The sequence below is a fragment of the Pithys albifrons genome, chromosome 23 (genome assembly GCF_047495875.1).
Source record: "Pithys albifrons albifrons isolate INPA30051 chromosome 23, PitAlb_v1, whole genome shotgun sequence".
Taxonomy (NCBI): Eukaryota; Metazoa; Chordata; class Aves; order Passeriformes; family Thamnophilidae; genus Pithys; species Pithys albifrons.
In genome coordinates, this window is record NC_092480.1 from 3,801,249 (window position 1) to 3,818,860 (window position 17,612).

Below are 17,612 nucleotides of genomic sequence, written 5' to 3' on the forward strand. Positions count from 1 at the left end.
GCCAGTCTGGCCAGGACAAGAGCAGGTATCTGGATAACCCAATTCCCATACAAAAGGGTCCCAGCTGTGCCCAGTTTGGGTGGGCTGTCCTGCCCTCCCTGCCCTCCCCACCCCAACCCAGGAGGCACCTGTGCACTCCCCCACACTGGCACTGCTGTGATGTGTTTTACTAAATAAATACACTTTGAAACAGATACATTTCTATGTTTATCACTATTTATCCTCCTAAAATATTCAGGTTAACTGAAAATAGGCTTTGATACAAAATACAGAGAACTTTCCAGAATGAGGGGGCAGAACAATGAAACTTGAAGGAGAAAGCAAGATGTGCAGAGATGGGCAATGAGCAAATTCAGCCTCCAGCCCTACAGGGGATGTGTTTAAATCCCTGCAAAAAGACAAGCCCCTGAAGCCCAAACCCAGAGTTCATGCACCAGCAACACTCACAGCCCTAAAGCAGAAGAGAAGCATTTCTCTGCTCCCAAGGGGAATGCAATAAACATTCTTCAGGACAAGAATCATGGAGCTAGGTGTAAAATGAGCAGAAAATATAAAACCCAGTGAAAATGGTAACAGATTTCTCTGCCAAAGGAAGTGGGTTTGACAACTATGCAATCTCTCCTCTGCAGGTTGACAAACTCATGTGCTGTTGTGGTGCCTGAGATCTGCTCAGCTGAACTGGGCCTTTTATAACACCATGAAAAACAGTGATTTGGTAACAACCATGATAAGAACAGCATGGCCTTTAGCATGGCCTTGGCTTCTCACACAACTCAACTCTTGCTAAGCCTCTGTTCCTCCAAATTTCACCCCAACGGGCTCTGGAACTGGCCTTTATATACATTATAGTGGAACCCACTGAGATCCATGGCCCAACCTCATTCCAGTCTCCAGGTGAATGATTTTATCAGTCAGAAGGCAAGAAACGTCCTAAACTATGGAACTATCTTGACAATAAAAATATTGGGAGTGATTGCATTGTTTATTTTTCCAAGCCATTCAGTTGCTTTGTCTCTCTGTTCCAGCCCTACATATTCTCCATATTTCTCCAGCCACCACTCTTGTAAAACAGGAAAACAGGCAACTTTTGGGGCTGTGCAACTGAGAAACTACAGGAAAAACCACATTGTTCTGTCCAAGTCTTGCTTCTTAAGCAGAAATTCCTACTCTGGCCAGGCCTGGAGCCCTGTAAGACTCACCCACTGTCTCAAACTGGGCTTTCTGATGGTGCAGGGATACCTATCCAGGTATTTAGTTGAAGTCCCAATTCTCTGAGTAGGCTCAAATCAGAGCGTGCACTTAAACAGCAACAGTCCTGATATGAGAATCCTAAACAGAGTGTAAAATGCACTTGGCAGAGTCATGGGAGCAATAAGGGTGGGGACAGAGATGGGCAGAGAGGAATCCAAAGGTGTGTGAGCAAATGGACTGTGTGGAACAGCTCACCAGTGTCAGAAGTTCTGCACAAATAAAAACCAGAATATGTTGAGCAAGGGAGTAGATAAGACCCACAAGACAAGGCACAGGGAATTCCCCCAAGGCAGAAGGCATGAGAACCTGGAAAATCTACCTTTATTTTTCCTGGAGGCAAAAGTGGTGCCAGAGACTCAGGGAAGGGGCAGAGTTAAAGCTCTGAGCACTCACAGCAGTGCTTTGCAGCTGCTCTGAGCTGGGCTCTGCTCCCTGCCTGCAGGGAGGGCTGGAGGAGGAACCAGCCAGGCAGAAGCACTAGTTATGTGGCAGAAAGAGGAAGAAAAACACCCATACTGCTATTTTTAAGGATGCCTGCAGCACTAGTTCCCTGTAGCCTTCTCTGATTTAAAGGAGAAAGAAAAGGCTGCTCAGTGAGGATTTCAGTTTGTAAGAGGAGAAGTGAAAGGACAAGACTGTGCAGACCTGGACAGGGCAAGAGCCAAAGCAGTGGCAGGCTGGGCCAAGGGGTACAACAGCAACAGGACCCAGAGAGCACAATAAAACCTTGCAGAAAGCAACTTGGAGACAGCAAACCCACAAACATTAACAGTTTTAGCAGCATGAGCAGAGAAAGCAGCCACTTAGAGCAACTTCCAGGTGAGGTCGGAAGGACAATGCTCTTCTCCTGCTATTTCATTGCAGGAGTCCAGGACAGACTTTCTGGGAACTGTGTAGAACTTTTTGTGCCTTAACTCTCTCCAGTCCTTTGCCAGGCTGGGAGCAGCACAGCCCTGGCTGGAACCACTCTCTTTGTTGTGGCTGAAAGGAATTTTGCCCTAAATTCCCAAGGGTCTCGAAGCAGCTCTGCTAAATTAAGTTTGAATTCCTCTATATTTCTGGAATAGCCAGGTCTGAGCTGCTCTGAAGGAAAGTTCATTCCATGCTGAACCGTCAGAATGTTCCCAAGACAAATCTCCCAGTTCCCAGCTGTGACTGAGCTTTCCAGGGCAGGTCAACTGGGGGGCAGGAGATGTGCCCCCCACTGCCCCAGCACCACCCAGGGAGGGGGAATAAAACTCAGAGGGGAAGGAGATGCTTGACTTCCCAGCCTGCTGCTCAGATCACAGCTGGATCCAGCTTGCTGCTGAGACTAAACTCCTCCACAAGGTGAATTTCTCCTTGAGTTCAGGATCTCCACAACCCAGTCTCAAATTTCCTCCCAGCCCAGAAGGTGAATGTGTCAGGAAGTTAAAAAAAAAGGTCACAAAAGAATAAAACCCAAGAGAGGTGATGGTCTGCGTGAACACTTTCTGAGCATAGCTAAGGGCTTTGGAGCTGCAGTTTGCTAAGAGAAGGTGGACAAGCCAAGGTAAGCAAAGGATTTATAATACTACAAAGTCTTCCTCATTCTTAGTTACTGCTGACCTACAAAACACAGGTAAATACACTGCAGGAAAACTCCTTAGGGTGGTAAATCATTGATGGGAGACATTTGCTGGTGGACTTATTATGGATCAAATAACATTTGCATCTTAAATTTAGAATTGTCTCCTCAGGAAAGAGGTCAAGGATTGTTTACTGAGTGTTCAATCTTTGTTTTGCTAGAAGGGAAAAAACTAACTGGCTCCTCTGACAAGAGCAAAGGAAGCCCCACAGGTCCTGACCTCATTTATAGCAAAATGCATCAAAATTTCATGTATGTGGAGTAAATCCAACTTCCCAGCAGCACAAATGAGGGAGAGCCATGTCTTTTCATAGTTCCCGTGTCTGACTTGTGCAGCAGAGTTGTGATGGGAGCCCAACCCCCAAGCCCCACTCTGGTGTCATCTGTGAGCATGTTCATCACCTGGCCCTTTTCCAAAGGGTTGTTAGCCCGGTTTACACAGGCCTGTGGCCATTCACCCTTCCTGCCTTTAACCTTCCAGGCCATTCACCCTTCATGCCTTTAACCTTCCAGGCCATTCACCCTTCCTGCCTTTAACCTTCCAGGCCATTCACCCTTCATGCCTTTAACCTTCTAGGCCATTCACTCTTAAGAGCTGAACTCAATGATCCTTGTGGGTCCCTTCCAGCTCTGAGTATTCCATGACTCTGGATCCTGGAGAGCTCAGTGCTTCAGGCAAGAGGCTTTTGAGAACAGTTTTACCTGCCAGAAAGTGTCTGACCTCAACACCCAGAGCTACAAGAGGCCTTTGACCCACACCCCATGTTGACTTCCCCGTTGACCACAGCCCCGTTATCAGCTCACACCTCCCTGGCGCCGCTCACGGAGGTCAGACCCACGCACTTGGGCACTCCAGGAGGGTTTGGTAAGACCTGGGCACCTGGAAACCCCCAACTTTCCTCAATGCCACGTTCTTCACTTTATCTGTGTTTGCCTTGGCAGATTTGCTCCAAGGAATAGGCTTATTTCTCCCCATAGGAATACCACAGGTGTACACTTGGGGTGGTTTTGGAGGGACAAAAAAAAGAGTTGTTTGCTTTGTGGCTCCAAGGTGTGGGAGTGATGGGCTGCAGCAGATTTCCCACAGGGAACAGTGCATGTTTTGTGGTATTTTGGGCTTTGATTTCTCAGAACTTTCACTGGCTGACAGATGGATGAGGGGGAGATGGGGAATGGATGCCTGTTGCTTTCAGTAGATATAAATGGGATTTCCAGGTCTCTCTTTTTCAGGGTGTAACACACCCAGTCAGTAAAAGGTAATGAGGAAAACCAAGTTTCTTCTTCCTCAGTTCAAGTTTCTTCCAGTTCTTCTAATATTGGACACCCAAATTATGCAAAGACAAGATTTTGTGCTGCTTAATTTCTTCCCTTGAGCATCAGTTCCTTGTTGAAAATATGACACCTTTCCCATGAACAACTAAACACTTCCAAGATTGTCACACAGTTCTCACAAAAACAGGCACAGGTGATTCTCACTGTGTCACCACCAGCACATGAATCCCACTGGGGAGTCCCAACAGCCCTTTGCTTATTTGGGGTCTTACATTTAAAAATGAGATTTATGTTTAATTCAAAGTATTTTTGGCAATGAAAGAGTCGCACAAAACCAAGTGCTGACACTTTAAAGCTGTTTGTGGATTTATCTGAGATCAATGTACCACTGGGTGTTGTAGAGAGAAAAGTTCTGTTCTTGGTGATTAGGTTTTACAGCCTTTTTTATTTCTTAATAGGAACCTCGAGGAAGAAAAGTTCATCTCTAGGTTTTGCAAGATGATCTGCATTTTTATGCAGAGTTTTAATATGTTTCCCATTGTGGATCATACACAAGGGCTCAGCACAGCAGATCAGCAGGACTGATGAATCAACAGGTCTGTGTGAGATGGGACAGGGTCCAACCCATGAAGATAGGAGCTATCTCAGGAGTTATAAAGTTATTTATGGAAGCTGTGAGGTGAAAGATAAAAGTGCTAAGAACTTGTTAAATGAACACTTCAACATTTCCAGAAATAAAACTATTATGTTAAAGATAAACCAGCTTGGGGTTGCAGCTTGTGCTGCTGCCAATGGTCGTGATTCACCAGTGTCTGTGAGGATCAAAGTTGTGGGGCACTTCCCTGGCTCCAAACTGATTCACTGCCCAACTAGGTCAGTGAGACACTTTTCTCAGAAACAAAGCATTTACTATTTCAGGCTTCTGACAACAACCCAATAAATTCAGTGTATCATCAAGGAATAAAGCAACAAGCATTGATGGCCTCCAAAACTCAGCACCAGGCAACTCCTTCCATCTACTGGTGTTTCCCAGCTCCTTTGGAAGTGGAAGGCCCAGTTTTAGTCTTGATGCCTTGTGGTGAATGGCTCCTTTTACCTGTGGTAGAAACACAACACACTCATGGACAGGATCTGGGACCCAAGGAAGTGTGAACATCTTTTTCACTCAGTCAGGGGCTCACCCTCTGTGGATGGAGCTTCCAAAAGCAAGTTGGCTCTTTTGGTGTATTTTCTGGTTTTCACTCTGGCAGTTGACACCTTGGAGTCTTCACACTTCTTCAGTTTAGCTGCAGAGAGAAGAGAAAAATTACCTGATAAGGGAAGATCAAATTTAGTTCTTGCCCTTCCATGTGCACACCACATCATCCACAACTCCAGGGCTTCACTCACAATGCAAAGAGATTAAGAAGCATTTTCTCCTTTACTTACAGTTTTTTAGTTCTGGAAATAAAGATTTCCCACTTTGACTATAAATTAAAAACCTTCTTTACTTCAGGCTTTTATTCCTCCCATAGGAACACAACTAATGGGTTACTCTCTCCTCTCATGTTACAGAACAAGACTGTAAAAACATCTACTTCAGGCTCATACCCAGGAACTTTGGAGTGACAATGCTGTGGTTGTTCAGCAGGGGAGTAAAAACAGCTTCTTGGGAGCCTTCATGTCCTGTGAGGGATAAAAGCTCAGTATTAAAGCCAGAAATTCTCAATAGAACTCTCCCTGGGGGTAGAATTGGGACTATCAGGAAACCTCTGTCCTACATGAAGGCAATCTTGACTTTCACTAGAGCATTGTCAAGAACAGCTTTAACTTCAGAGTCCAATTTCTGGTATGTAGCTCTGTCTTTAGTAAATGTTCAACATCATTATGTCCTATTGCCTCTGAGTGGGGCTGAGGATGCTCAGAGGCTAAAACGGAATCCAGAGCACAAACCCTCTTTATCTTTCAATCTTCACCTGTGTGGGGGTATTTCTTTAGCTACAGAGGAACAGAAAAGCATCTCCAAGGCAGAGATTTGCAGCTTTACACACGTGTGACTCTGAGCAGGACACACAACTCCCTCCCGCGCAGGAGCTGCGACCCGTAGAGGTCCTGGTTCTGCAGCAGGTTCTTCACCTGGCCATGCTCATCTGCCAGCTCGATCTCACCTGCAACACACAGCTCTGGGTCAGCCCTCAGGGCAGGGAGCTGCAAAGAGCCAGGGCAGCGAAACAGGAGACATCTCTCAGCTATGCAGGGATGATCCACAGCTGAAAAATACCCCAAATCTGGGAGCATTTTGGTTGAGTGCTCTGGGTCAGGACCACCTCAAGATACCCTCGATGTTTTCTTCAGATGGGTGTTTTCATTAGATGTTTTTATTAGATCTTTTATTCCCACAGCATGTAAAAGCTCCATATCTGGGTGTACCAGAGGCAAGAATTAACCAGGTGGTGAGCACAGCCAGGGGCAACCTTTGGGAGTGCAACAAACACCATCAGGAACAGTCTCTGGCACCGGGAACCCACTGGGAGGCTTGGCCACAGTTTCACACTGGAACACAGGATCAGCAGAAGCCCATCCCAGACCTCAGAGCCACACAGAACCAAAACAAAGAGGTTCCTCCTCAGGGAACCCAACCTTACCTTCACTCTCACAGCCACAGCAGCGCTTGATGCTCTCCAAGAGAGTCTGAACTTTACACTGAGTGTTGAAAAGGGCCTTTTCATTTTCTGTTAAGAGAGGCACAAGTCAAGGCAACCAAAGGAACCCCAACAGCCCTGTGACCCTTCTCCAAATGCCAAATGATCTCCATCACTCTTATCAGCAGTTCCAGGGAACCAGCACCCTTCAAATATGAGGGGACTTCACAGCTACTCCAGACAGTGCTGGACTTTCAGGAGATTCCATACACTACAAAAAAATGAGCTATCAACAGTAAATACTTCAGAGGCAGAATAAACCCAATGGTTGCACCACTCCTCTTTTTATTTGTTCTTTCCAAGGAAATATTAACAGACTGTGAAGGGAAACACTGTGAAACTCTGGTCTTTTCATTGATATGCTCAAGTTTTGAGGTGAAAAAAGAAAGATCCCAAACATTTTGAAGCTGAATTGTTTACTTATAACTGAAGTGTATTTGTTGAGAAAAACACAGTGAGGAAAAAAAGAAGACCGAGCAAAACTCTACACGCGACTCTATTTTGATTTAAAACAGAAAGAAGTTTTCATTGAAAAATTGCTACAGTAAAAATGTGACAAATTGTATTTACTGCTGCCTTCCACCCTGCCTTTTACAAATAGAACCTGGAACCACAAGTCCCAGAGATAGCTTTATCACCTGCTGGGTCCCACATTTCCCTGTGGGTATCAGAGACAGCAAGCACTGCAGGCTCTTACCTCCATGGAGGACTGTTATAAACATATCTGCTGATAGCCTAAAACAGAAAGCAGTGAAGAGAGCAATGACAGGCTTTTTCCCAACTACATTCTACAACAGGCAATCACACTGACCTACAGGTGTTTTGCAGCGTTTGTATTTTCTGAAAGTCCCTTCCAAAAAGTCCCTAAATTCTCCCACAAGGTGAAGTTGCAAAGGAATGAAACAAACCTTTTGTTTTCGTGAGCAAGTTCAGAAAACGTGGAACCACCAAAATGAGCAGATGAGGGCCCAAAAAATCCCTGCAGTTCCTCTGGATTCACCACACACACCTGAAGCAAACCTGAGAGCTTCTGTCTTGGCTCCTGGGCAACCAAGTCTCACCCTCTGAATACCCACTGAGGTTGTGCAAAGGCAGAGGGAGCCAACCCAGGTTTGTGTCTGGGCACCAGGAAGGAGTGGGGTCACAGACCTCTCCACACCTCAGCAAGTCAGTAAATATTGCAGTGAGGAGAGAACAGGCTTTGCTGTTGGAGCTGGATCCTCCCTGTGGGGGGGTTGCCAAGGGACTGTGCTGGCTCACAGTCAGGAAATCTTGTGGTGCTGAACTTCACCTGGAGCTGAGCAATATTAGGAAGATGGAGCAGGGGATTCTGCTCCTCTTCCTCAGAAACAATTGCCTCTGAGTGTGGCTGAGGATGCTCAGAGGCTAAAATGGAATCCAGAGCACAAACCCTCTTTATCTTTCAATCTTCATCTGTGTGTGGGTATTTCTTTAGCTACAGAGGAACAGCCAAGCTCTCCTGCTCTCTTATGGCCAGCTCAGGAGGAGCACAATGGGAGGAGGGATATTTTCAGTTTAATTTCAGGCTCCCAGAGCACTGGACTCCAGCAGCTACAGAGATCCCTGCAGTCACCACTACAGGAATAGTTCAATTGTTCTCTTTGCTCAGAAAAATCACATCTGTAGAGAACTTGAGGGTCTCTGCCAGTAGAACTTACTGAGATCAGCATGGGTCTATTGAAAACATGCCCAGGCCTCACAGAGATGCTGGGCAAGGCTTAAAAGTATGGCCCTATAATAACTGGAAAACTCAAAAATATCCTCCATATCAGAGATCATGAAAGCTGAACAGAATACATTGATGCCACCTGTTGTCTTATGTTTTGTGCTTTACTGAATTAACAATGAAAACTAAAAAATCAGTAACACCAAGAAGCTCAACTTCCTTCTCCAGCTGACAAATTACTGATAATCCAAGACCAGTGTGAAGGTACTTCAAGGTTAAGCAAACAGAATACGGATTACTCATTATGTATTTGACCAAATACATCCTTAATTAAATACATATCTGTTCTGATACTTCAAGTACAGCAGCTCTGTCCTCAGACACACACACTCCTCCACAGTCCACCTTCAGTCACTGCCAGGGATAATCAGGGTTCCTCAAGGAAGTGAGGTGGTGGCTATTTTATGTGCAGAAGATGAAATGCTCCTGCTTGTGTCTCTTCAATCTCTGAGCAGGGCAGCTCCTCTTTATTCAGCTCCATCCTGTTTGCAGCCCCGGAATGCAGCAGCTCAGGGGAGGGCTGAGCTCCCCACACTCGTTTGGTGGTTGCTGTCAGAGAAATTCAAAGTGAAAGCAGAGTGCAAATTCAGGACAGCCCCAGGGGGCTGCTGTGCCACCATCACCAACCCAAAGGGCACACACCAGGACAGCACCTACAGCCAGCACTGATCTCTGCCCAGTGCAGGATGTTTGTGCACATCCAGGGCATTCTCAGGTCTTTGCAAACTGACTGTATCTGAATTGCAAAATAATGCAAATGATCCACCCATAATTACACCAAACCCACACCATTATTAATTTCAAACTCTGAGCGTCACAGCCTAAAAATTCACCAACTGCTTGAAGGAAAATGTTCAGTTCAGAAGACATCCTGCTCATTTTAACTCTTTATTTACTGCTATGCACCAGTACACACACAGACACCACCTGCCTTACTCTCTTGTTGGTAAATTGGTCCCCAAGATCACAGATCTTCACTATGTGACAACATTTTCCCCAGAAACCTTTTGTGATGACAAGGAAAGCTTTAATAAATTAACTCAGCAGAAGAAGGAAGGAAACTAATCTACATGTGTGAATTAGTCAAGCAATTCTGCCTGCTAATTGACCTCCTGTTGACTTCTTTTTAATGACCTGCAGCAGACATTGGTGTGTGTGTTTTACCAGGCACCAAGGGTGAGGGATGACTTCTCCACCTTTGTAATCTTCTATCCTATCCAGGACAGGGAAAAACTGCAGTCAGACTGAGATTTATTACCTGGATTGCCAAGGTCTGAGGGTTGCTGCAGATTCACCAAGGTTTGTTTGATCTCATACAGGGTCTTGGCAAGGGGGCAAGCTGCTACCAGGCCCTCCACCTCCAACTCAGTCAGATAAGGCAACTGGAGATCTAAACCTTGAAGAAACGGGGATACTTTTAAGCCTAAAGAGGCTGTTCATGGCTGGAGGACTGCAGAGAGGAAATACTGCACTGAGCAGAGAGAATGCCCACCCAGAGGCTGTGAGGGTCAGAGAACTGGTGGTGTAGAATCTCTCTGACCTCCCCATATCAGCACTTAATTAGTGTAATGATGCCTATTCTCCTCCCTAGAGTTGGGCACTTGATATAAAGGTGTAAAGGGTCTGTAGGGGTGAAATCTCCTTGACTTCTCCCTTACAGAGCAATAGAGGAGGCAGAAGTGGCTTCCCTGAACTGGCATCACAGGTAAAAAAAATAAAAATTATGTCAAAGTAAAAAATAGCTTAAATGGGAAGAAGTAATTACATGTTTTCCCTGTTAGTAAACATAACCACCCCCTCTTACCCCAGACTTCACTGCATCAGCCCTCTCTGGGATCTCTGGAAGCACCCAAAGCACCCACAGCCGTGTCACTGCCCTTACCATGTTCTTCATGTCCAGGGAAGCTGAAAAAAGCATCTTTCCTGCTGAAGAGTTCACATTGCTGAGGCAGCTCATGGTCCTGTGGGATAAAAAAGGCCCAAGAGTTAAAGACATGGGCAAGTGGAAGAGCCAGCAGAAAGGTGAGAGGTGGCCCAACAACAGACACGTGTAACTCACCTTTCCTTCCACTGCTTCTGATTTACTTTCACTGGCCAGGCTGCCCAGTGAGGGCACAACTTCCTCTGCATCCTGTGCTTGGACCTTCTGCTCCAGCTCTGGTTTCCCAGCTCCATTCCTGCCTGGAGCATTCCCAAGAAGCAATTCCAGAGCTTTCATTAACTCTGTCACTTCCTGCCACGGAGCACCTAATGAACCTGATAAACAATTTAAATGGGTTTCCACAGAACCACATGAAGAACTGTAATTACACCCAGAACAAAACCAACAGCAGGAACCTTTCTTTGGAAATTGCACAAGATCCCTCATATTGTATAGCATTTCCAGGTAACTCTGTGCTAAGCTGACAGACCTCTCCTCTCACTGAACTCAGACAGACTTTCAGCTCTTCCAGAACAGCACTGAAAGACACAATCTTGTGGGATCTCTGTATGAGCCAGGTTTTTTTTTAACCTGTTCACTGATGCTACTCATACATTCCTCTTCTCCCTTGCTCTGCACTCTGGTCCTCTCACCTGTTTGGAAGGAGTTGCCACAGTGTTCATCACACTGTTCATCACCCACTGCTGCCCAGCTGTTGTCTGCAGGTTTGTGCCCACAAATCCTTTGCCTGGCAAGGATTTTCAGGGCATCAGAGTCCAGTGCTTGCACCATGTCCTGTTCACAGAGAGCAGCAGTGTTACACTCTGTGTTATATTCTGTTACACTCTGCTAGCAGTGTCATACTCTGTTTCTATAGAACAGAGGAATGGGTGGATTGCAGAGATTACACCAGTTATTTTATGTTCAAATAACATACTGACAGGAGTAAGACACATCCCTCAATAAACTGTCACTTCAGGGGAATTATTTATCTTACATATTTCACATTTCCAAGACTCCCTTCCCTCACATATTTCTTCCCACTGACCACAAGACTCTGAATGCGGTGGCTGATGCTGTTGTAAAACCCCAGCACGTCCTTCCTGTGCTGTGCCAGCTGAGATGCCACGTGCAGGTTCTGATCCTCCAGTTTGTCATAGAGGGTGCGAACACTGAAATCCTCCAGGAGCCTCGGTGCAAAGTGCCCCTCTGAAACACAAGGCAGGGCTCAAACCCAAACACTGCCCACGGCTCTACTGGGCTTTATTTCCCACACAGGCCATTGCCTGTCCGTGAGGAACAGCATTTGGTGTGCTGAGAGCACGGAAAAGGGATGAGGCAAGAGGGGTAAGAGAAGATCTCGTTCCTCAGCAAGGGGGAGGATGACAGGGCGTTACTATCAGCTCCCAACTCGCCCACAAAACTCAGGATGCTGCTGCTGCTGCTCTGAGAGCTGCTCGCAGCATCTCTTCGTGCTGCCATCTGCTGTTCCCTCCGAACATCCCGAAATTCCCAAGATGAGGTCATTCCCGGAAAGCAAACAAAGCCCAGGAGTCACGTGCCTTCGGAGAACAGAATGGCCAACAGAAGCAGCCAAGGAAAATATTTGTAAAGATCTTTATTTTCTTTGCCAGTCATTTAAACTTTCTGCTGGTTTAAAGGGCTTCTCAGGACTGGCCACTTCCTCTCCCAACTCCTAAGGGAGAAAACTCTACCCCAATCACAGGGGGTTAATTGCCTAAATGAAGAGACCAAAGGAACCTAGAATGGAAGTGTGTCCCTGCTCTGCAGGCATAGTGCCTGTGTGAGCTCACAAACTGCACTGGGTGGGCAGGTATCCAAATATCATGCCAGAGTTAACAAAGGACAACAAAATTGAACTAAGCAAGAAGAAGCCAATTGGAGAATATCTGGGGTGGGCCCAGCACTTCACCTGCATTAGGTGCTGCTCCTTTCTCTCCAGAACCAGCATCTTCTCCAGAGCCACGAGGACCAAGCATCTGATAAAACTGAAGGCTAGAGGGAATGACAGAAGAGGGTGAAGAGCATCTCACTCTCTTCAATAAGATCAGATGTTGCAGATTTACCAGCCCAGTTCAAACAGAAGGATGGATTTCTCATCTAGATTTTCACAAGCCCCTGACACCTGCCATGCAAAGGTGGTTTACCTGTCCTTCAGGAGGATGTACTCTGGTGGGATGTGTGGCTCCCCCAGGCTCCTCCATCGTGGCTTCCAGCCCTTCAGGGGGCTAATGATGGGACCAGCAGGCTGGAACACTATGGCCAGAGTTGTCAGCACCACAATGAGGGAGCCCAGAACAAAAAGGATTGCTGGGGAAGCAGAGAGGGATGGTGAGCAGCAAGAAACACCCTGCACAAACCCAACTTTTAGCAGCTTTTATGTTCATTACATGGGCTTCTGCTTTCCCCCCTGTTGATTGGTACATGCAGGCCAGGAGCAAAGTGTTCACAGCACTGGGCAGCTGAGGTGGCAGAGCCAAGGATCACACTGCAAGCCACACTTTCATTTCTGTCCTTTACTGGCCTCTCACTGATGGACTGGTATGTGCAAAACACTCACACAGAGGACTGGCTTTGAGGAAAGAACTCAACAGACCTTATGTTTTAGTCAACTTTTAAATGATGTATTTAATTTCAGCCTAGTTTATCATGGAAGTGCAGCATCACTGTCTGCTTTCCAGCCAAGGAAAACAAAACACCCTCAATAACTTGAATTCTTCAGGCAGGGTGTGGGGTGAAACACAACCGCTCCTTCCCTCTCTCACCACCTGAGCTCCTACACAGGCAGGTTCTTGGCTGGAGTGCAGTGAACTTTGGCAAGGGGAGCTCCACAGGAGAAAAGGATTAGAGCTGGCAAAGTCAGTGGTTTGATGATGTTTTCAAAGAAAATCCTTGTTTAAACACACTTAAAGAAGTGCAAGAAAGGTCATGGCCAAGCCTCAGGGCTGAAGGTTGGTGTGCCAGTGTTTGGGCTGTACCTGCAATAGCAGCCCAGTTAGGAGCCAAGTTCAGATCCTGTTGCTTCAAAACCCCATGTCTGGCCAGCTGGAACAGAGAGGAGGGCTGGAAGGACACAGTCCTGGGGTCACAGCTCACATTGCCTTCATTCACAGTCACAATAAGGAAGTGTTCCTGAATGGTGCTGTCCCTGAAAACATATGTGCCAGACTCCAGGAAAACATGGGCAAACCTAAAAGAGAGAAGTAAGGAAGGCACTGGCTGGTCCGACTTTCCTTTGGCCTCCTCCTGTTATGAGGGTAAAGACATGGACTTGAACACACATTTGACATTTCACTGCCAAGGACCTACTAATTCTGTCCAAGGCTCCCTCCCAAATGCTGCCCATAACACAAGCACTGTGATCCACACCAGGCATTACCAGGAGAGGTTGAGGTGGGTCTCCTGGATGAGGTGGTGCAGTCTTCGGAAGGGCCCAAAATCCCAGCTGGGGTTGCTGTTATAGAGATGCTGCTTCTGATAAACGGGGTAATGGCTGGATGCACGATCTGGGGATGGGTCAGCACAGTGTCAGCAGCTCTGGCCCCCCTCAGCTGGCACAGCTGGCACTGGGCTGGCAAAGAACTGTGTCACTGCATTTCTTTTTGGGGGCCATGCAGTGTCAACTCATTCAAGTGAGTTTCATAACTGCCCAACAAAGACATGCTGTCTAACAGCAGACAAAGTTTATTGCACAGAAATCCAGTCAAAAAGTGAAACCCATGAGGTAAGTCCCTATCAGAGCTTAGACTGCAGTTCTGGGATCCCCTGAAGGCAGGAGAGAAGGGATGTGAAGGGATGTGCTCACACATGCAAATGTGGAGTCACTGCCCTGGACAGGTCTGGACACACAGGAATGCAACACTCACCGTGGGAATCAATGCTGAGCTGGAAAAGGATTGTGTCTCCTGCTTCCAGACACACTACAGGGTTAGGAACAAGGGGCAGGGCCTGGCTATCTTTGGAGAAAGTCCTCTGGAGTCGATGACCTTTCTGCAGCAGCTGGTTTGATGGAAAATCTCCTGCCAGGCAACACAACAAACCAGAATGAATCCTGCAAAATGAGCAGCATGGAAGGACATCTAAGCCTTGGCAAGGAACAACTATTTATTTTGTATTTGTGGGCAATTACAGCTCACAAGGCCAAATTCTGCTCTCAGTCACAGCAGCATAATTGAGGAGCAAATGGAATCGGGGACCAGCATGCAGTTGCCAACAGATTTGACTCCAAATAGTTTTCTTCTAGTTCCTTGGAAATCCCAAATCATCCCACAGTTGTGATTTGACCCATTCCCAGGGAGCTGATCGTGCAGTCAGTGCAGTTCCTTACTGTTTAATCCCAGACAGAACAAGGTATTTCCCTACTTTCTAAATAGTTTGGAGCATCTGATAATAAATTCCCTCTGTGCCAACTTGAAAGGAAACAAACAGCTCAGCCTGGCTGGAATTCAGGTTCACCCTCGGGGCTCTCAAGCCTTACCCATGAGAAATGCATCCAGAACAGCTGTGCTGGAGACAATGAAGCCCAGCACTCCACTGGGACTGAACAGGACCAAATGTACCCTCTGGCTGTTCTGCACGTGTTCATCTGGGCCCAGGACATTTGCCACTTCCTATGGAAAGCAGAGGGAAACATTGGTCACTGATCCAATCAGCCCTGGACTCACACCCTGGTTTGTGACCAGTCTCAACTCCAGCTGTACCTCTAGTGAGGCTTTTCCCTTCATTTAGGAGCTGTCATTTCTCTGTAAGGCATCAACCCTATAACCTCAGGACCCAGGAGGCCCTTTTTACTGAACTGTGACTTTTAAGGGCTCTCTTCAGACCTGCAGGCTGACAAAGCACTCCCTTCCTCCACACCTACCCTCTCTTCTCCTCCATTCATCCTCAGAAGCAGTTCCCTGTTGATGCCAAATGCCAGGGAGATCCGTGGGGCTCTCAGCAAACACAGCTGGTCACACAGCTCCTCAGCAGAGATGTACAGTTTGCAGTGACATCTGCCAAGGGGACAAAAGGCCCTGATCAGTCATGATCCCTGAGCTGCAACTCACTGGGGGTCAGGATAGACCCAGTATCTTACAACCTGTAACAAATGGGGCTACTCTGTGTGCATGGAAAGCAAGATGGAGCAAACTCCCTGTCCATCCCATCAGCACCTTGCCTGCTATTCAAGGCCAAAATGTCCTGCCCCACTCTCTAACAGTGCTTGGTTGGTGTTTAGTAGAAACCAACTTCAGTCCTGTAACACAGCATTACACATCCCTCCCTAAATTCAGCTTTAAGAATATGGTTGACAGAAAGAGTACAATTTTAACACACTAGATTTCTGTGCAGTCCATGTCAGGGACAGATTTTCAATATACAAAGAGAAAAAACTGATAATCATGCAACAAGAACCAGCATCACTCTTTGCCAGCGGGTTTGGATCTTTATGACCTTTAAGTCCCTTCCAACCCAAACCATTATGTGATGATTAAAGGTGTGGGGGGAGAATGAGGATTGAATTCCTCATTTCTGGTCTATATTTAAGAGAGGGATCATCCTCCTCAGAGGGGCTCAACCTGAGGCACAGGGAGAAGTTCTACACATCAGAAAACCTGAGCTCTGCCCAACCTCACCTTGCCAGTCCATGCTCATTCCGGTGCCTCCACCCAAGATACAAACCCAGCAGGCAATGCTGGGAATGGGCAGAGGAATGGAGCCAGTGACTGTGGATTGAAGGCCAAATCTCCACAGAGAGGAACTCCACCAGTGGAAACTTTCCCAAAAACACCTCCCACAGCCCTGCCCTGCTATGACCTCATGGGCTCAGTGACTCTGGCAGACAGAGCTGGGTGTGAAGGGCTGGGCAGGGTGGCACTCACATGCCCAGCTCTGCGTGGAGCTCTCCCCCAGCTCTCCCACAGGCAGCAGAGCAGTCGTGGCGCTCGGGGGCCACACAGCGCCGTGTCGCTGCCAGCCGGACCTGCCCGGGGGCACAGAGCTCGTCCACCTGGGGAAACAGCACCCACATAGCACGGGAAGCCAGGCAGCTGTGCAGCAGCATCCCCCAAAATCCCTCCCTCCCCTCTGCTTCAGACATTCAGCATAAAGGGTGTCTGCGTTTCTTTTGTAGCACCACTCATTTAATTACTGCCCCCAAAGGAGTTCTGCTGTCTAACAGAGGGAAAGTTTTATCTCTGTCCTACAGAAATCCAGCCAAAAAGTGGAAAGCACCAGCTAAGTTGCTGGCATAGCCCAGGCTGCAGTTCCTAAAGTAACCTCTGACAAGGTTAAAGGACAACTCAGAAAGCATGGAAGAAAAAACACAGCAATTTCCCCTCCCATCCAAATCCCTCATGCAAGTCTGATTAAGGACTTCATATTAACAATAAGAAGGCTTAAATTCCTGCTTTTGTCATCTACATGAGACAGTGCTGCTCCCCATTGCCCTGGTGTGCAAGTATCCTTTGCCTCCATCCCTTAGGAATTCAAATTTAGCCTCACAAGATTCTGGTAAAGAAAAGTGCCATTATCCTACAAGGAAGGGTCAAGGGTCTCAACCAAAACATCCAAAGGATTGCTTTGTGTGTTCAGCCTAAAGCACTGAATTGTTCTCCCTCTCCTGCACGTCACAAAACAATTTTGTTTTGAAGCCAAATTTTACCTGAGGTCGACAGTCCTGGTCGCTGTTGCTGTCAGGGTCTTTCTTGCCTCTCTCATCATAGTAAACATAACCTGCCTGGCAGATGCAGGAGGCATCTGACTGCTGGAAAGCCCTGTTCAGGCCATGGCACCTGCAGCTGGTGGCACCTGAGAGGAGAGGTTGGATTTGGGTGGGTGAGGGAAGGAGCAGTTCTGGTGTCCAGCACCCTCTATCAAACCCCACTGCTCATTTTGGTGCCACAGCTGCAGTGCTGCCCCACTGGCACAGCAGAGCTGAGGGCACCCAGCCTGACAGGAGCTCCACCAGCACAGACAGCAGGGCAGTTCCTGCAGTGCCCAGAGGTGCAGAAAGGCCCAGCTGCTCCTTTGCAGCAGTTTGGATGAGCCCTCCATTAATTTGCACATGAAGCCCCTGGACTGGGTAAGGACCCAGCCAGTCAAGGCTGCCAAGCCCCTCTCTTGTGCCTCCCC

General features: G+C 47.3%; 2 protein-coding genes across 2 annotated transcripts; both read right to left on the minus strand.

Annotated features, from left to right (window-relative positions):
• Window positions 1-5,145: 5,145 nt before the first annotated feature.
• Window positions 5,146-7,532, minus strand: LOC139682091 (uncharacterized protein CXorf65 homolog). Its single transcript, XM_071576070.1, has 6 exons — window positions 7,508-7,532; window positions 6,754-6,840; window positions 6,160-6,276; window positions 5,720-5,794; window positions 5,311-5,415; window positions 5,146-5,225 (listed from the first exon to the last, which is right to left on the minus strand). Exons 1-6 carry the CDS (start codon window positions 7,530-7,532, stop codon window positions 5,146-5,148), a joined length of 489 nt encoding a protein of 162 aa, XP_071432171.1.
• Window positions 7,138-16,375, minus strand: LOC139682255 (uncharacterized). The gene is made up of 14 exons (XM_071576410.1): window positions 16,361-16,375; window positions 15,361-15,493; window positions 14,977-15,109; window positions 14,366-14,518; window positions 13,879-14,005; window positions 13,478-13,689; window positions 12,647-12,809; window positions 12,412-12,494; window positions 11,527-11,687; window positions 11,132-11,273; window positions 10,617-10,813; window positions 10,440-10,518; window positions 9,816-9,953; window positions 7,138-9,106 (listed from the first exon to the last, which is right to left on the minus strand). Exons 2-14 carry the CDS (start codon window positions 15,379-15,381, stop codon window positions 8,955-8,957), a joined length of 1,761 nt encoding a protein of 586 aa, XP_071432511.1. The 5' UTR covers window positions 15,382-15,493; window positions 16,361-16,375; the 3' UTR covers window positions 7,138-8,954.
• Between the last annotated feature and the right edge of the window lie 1,237 nt (window positions 16,376-17,612).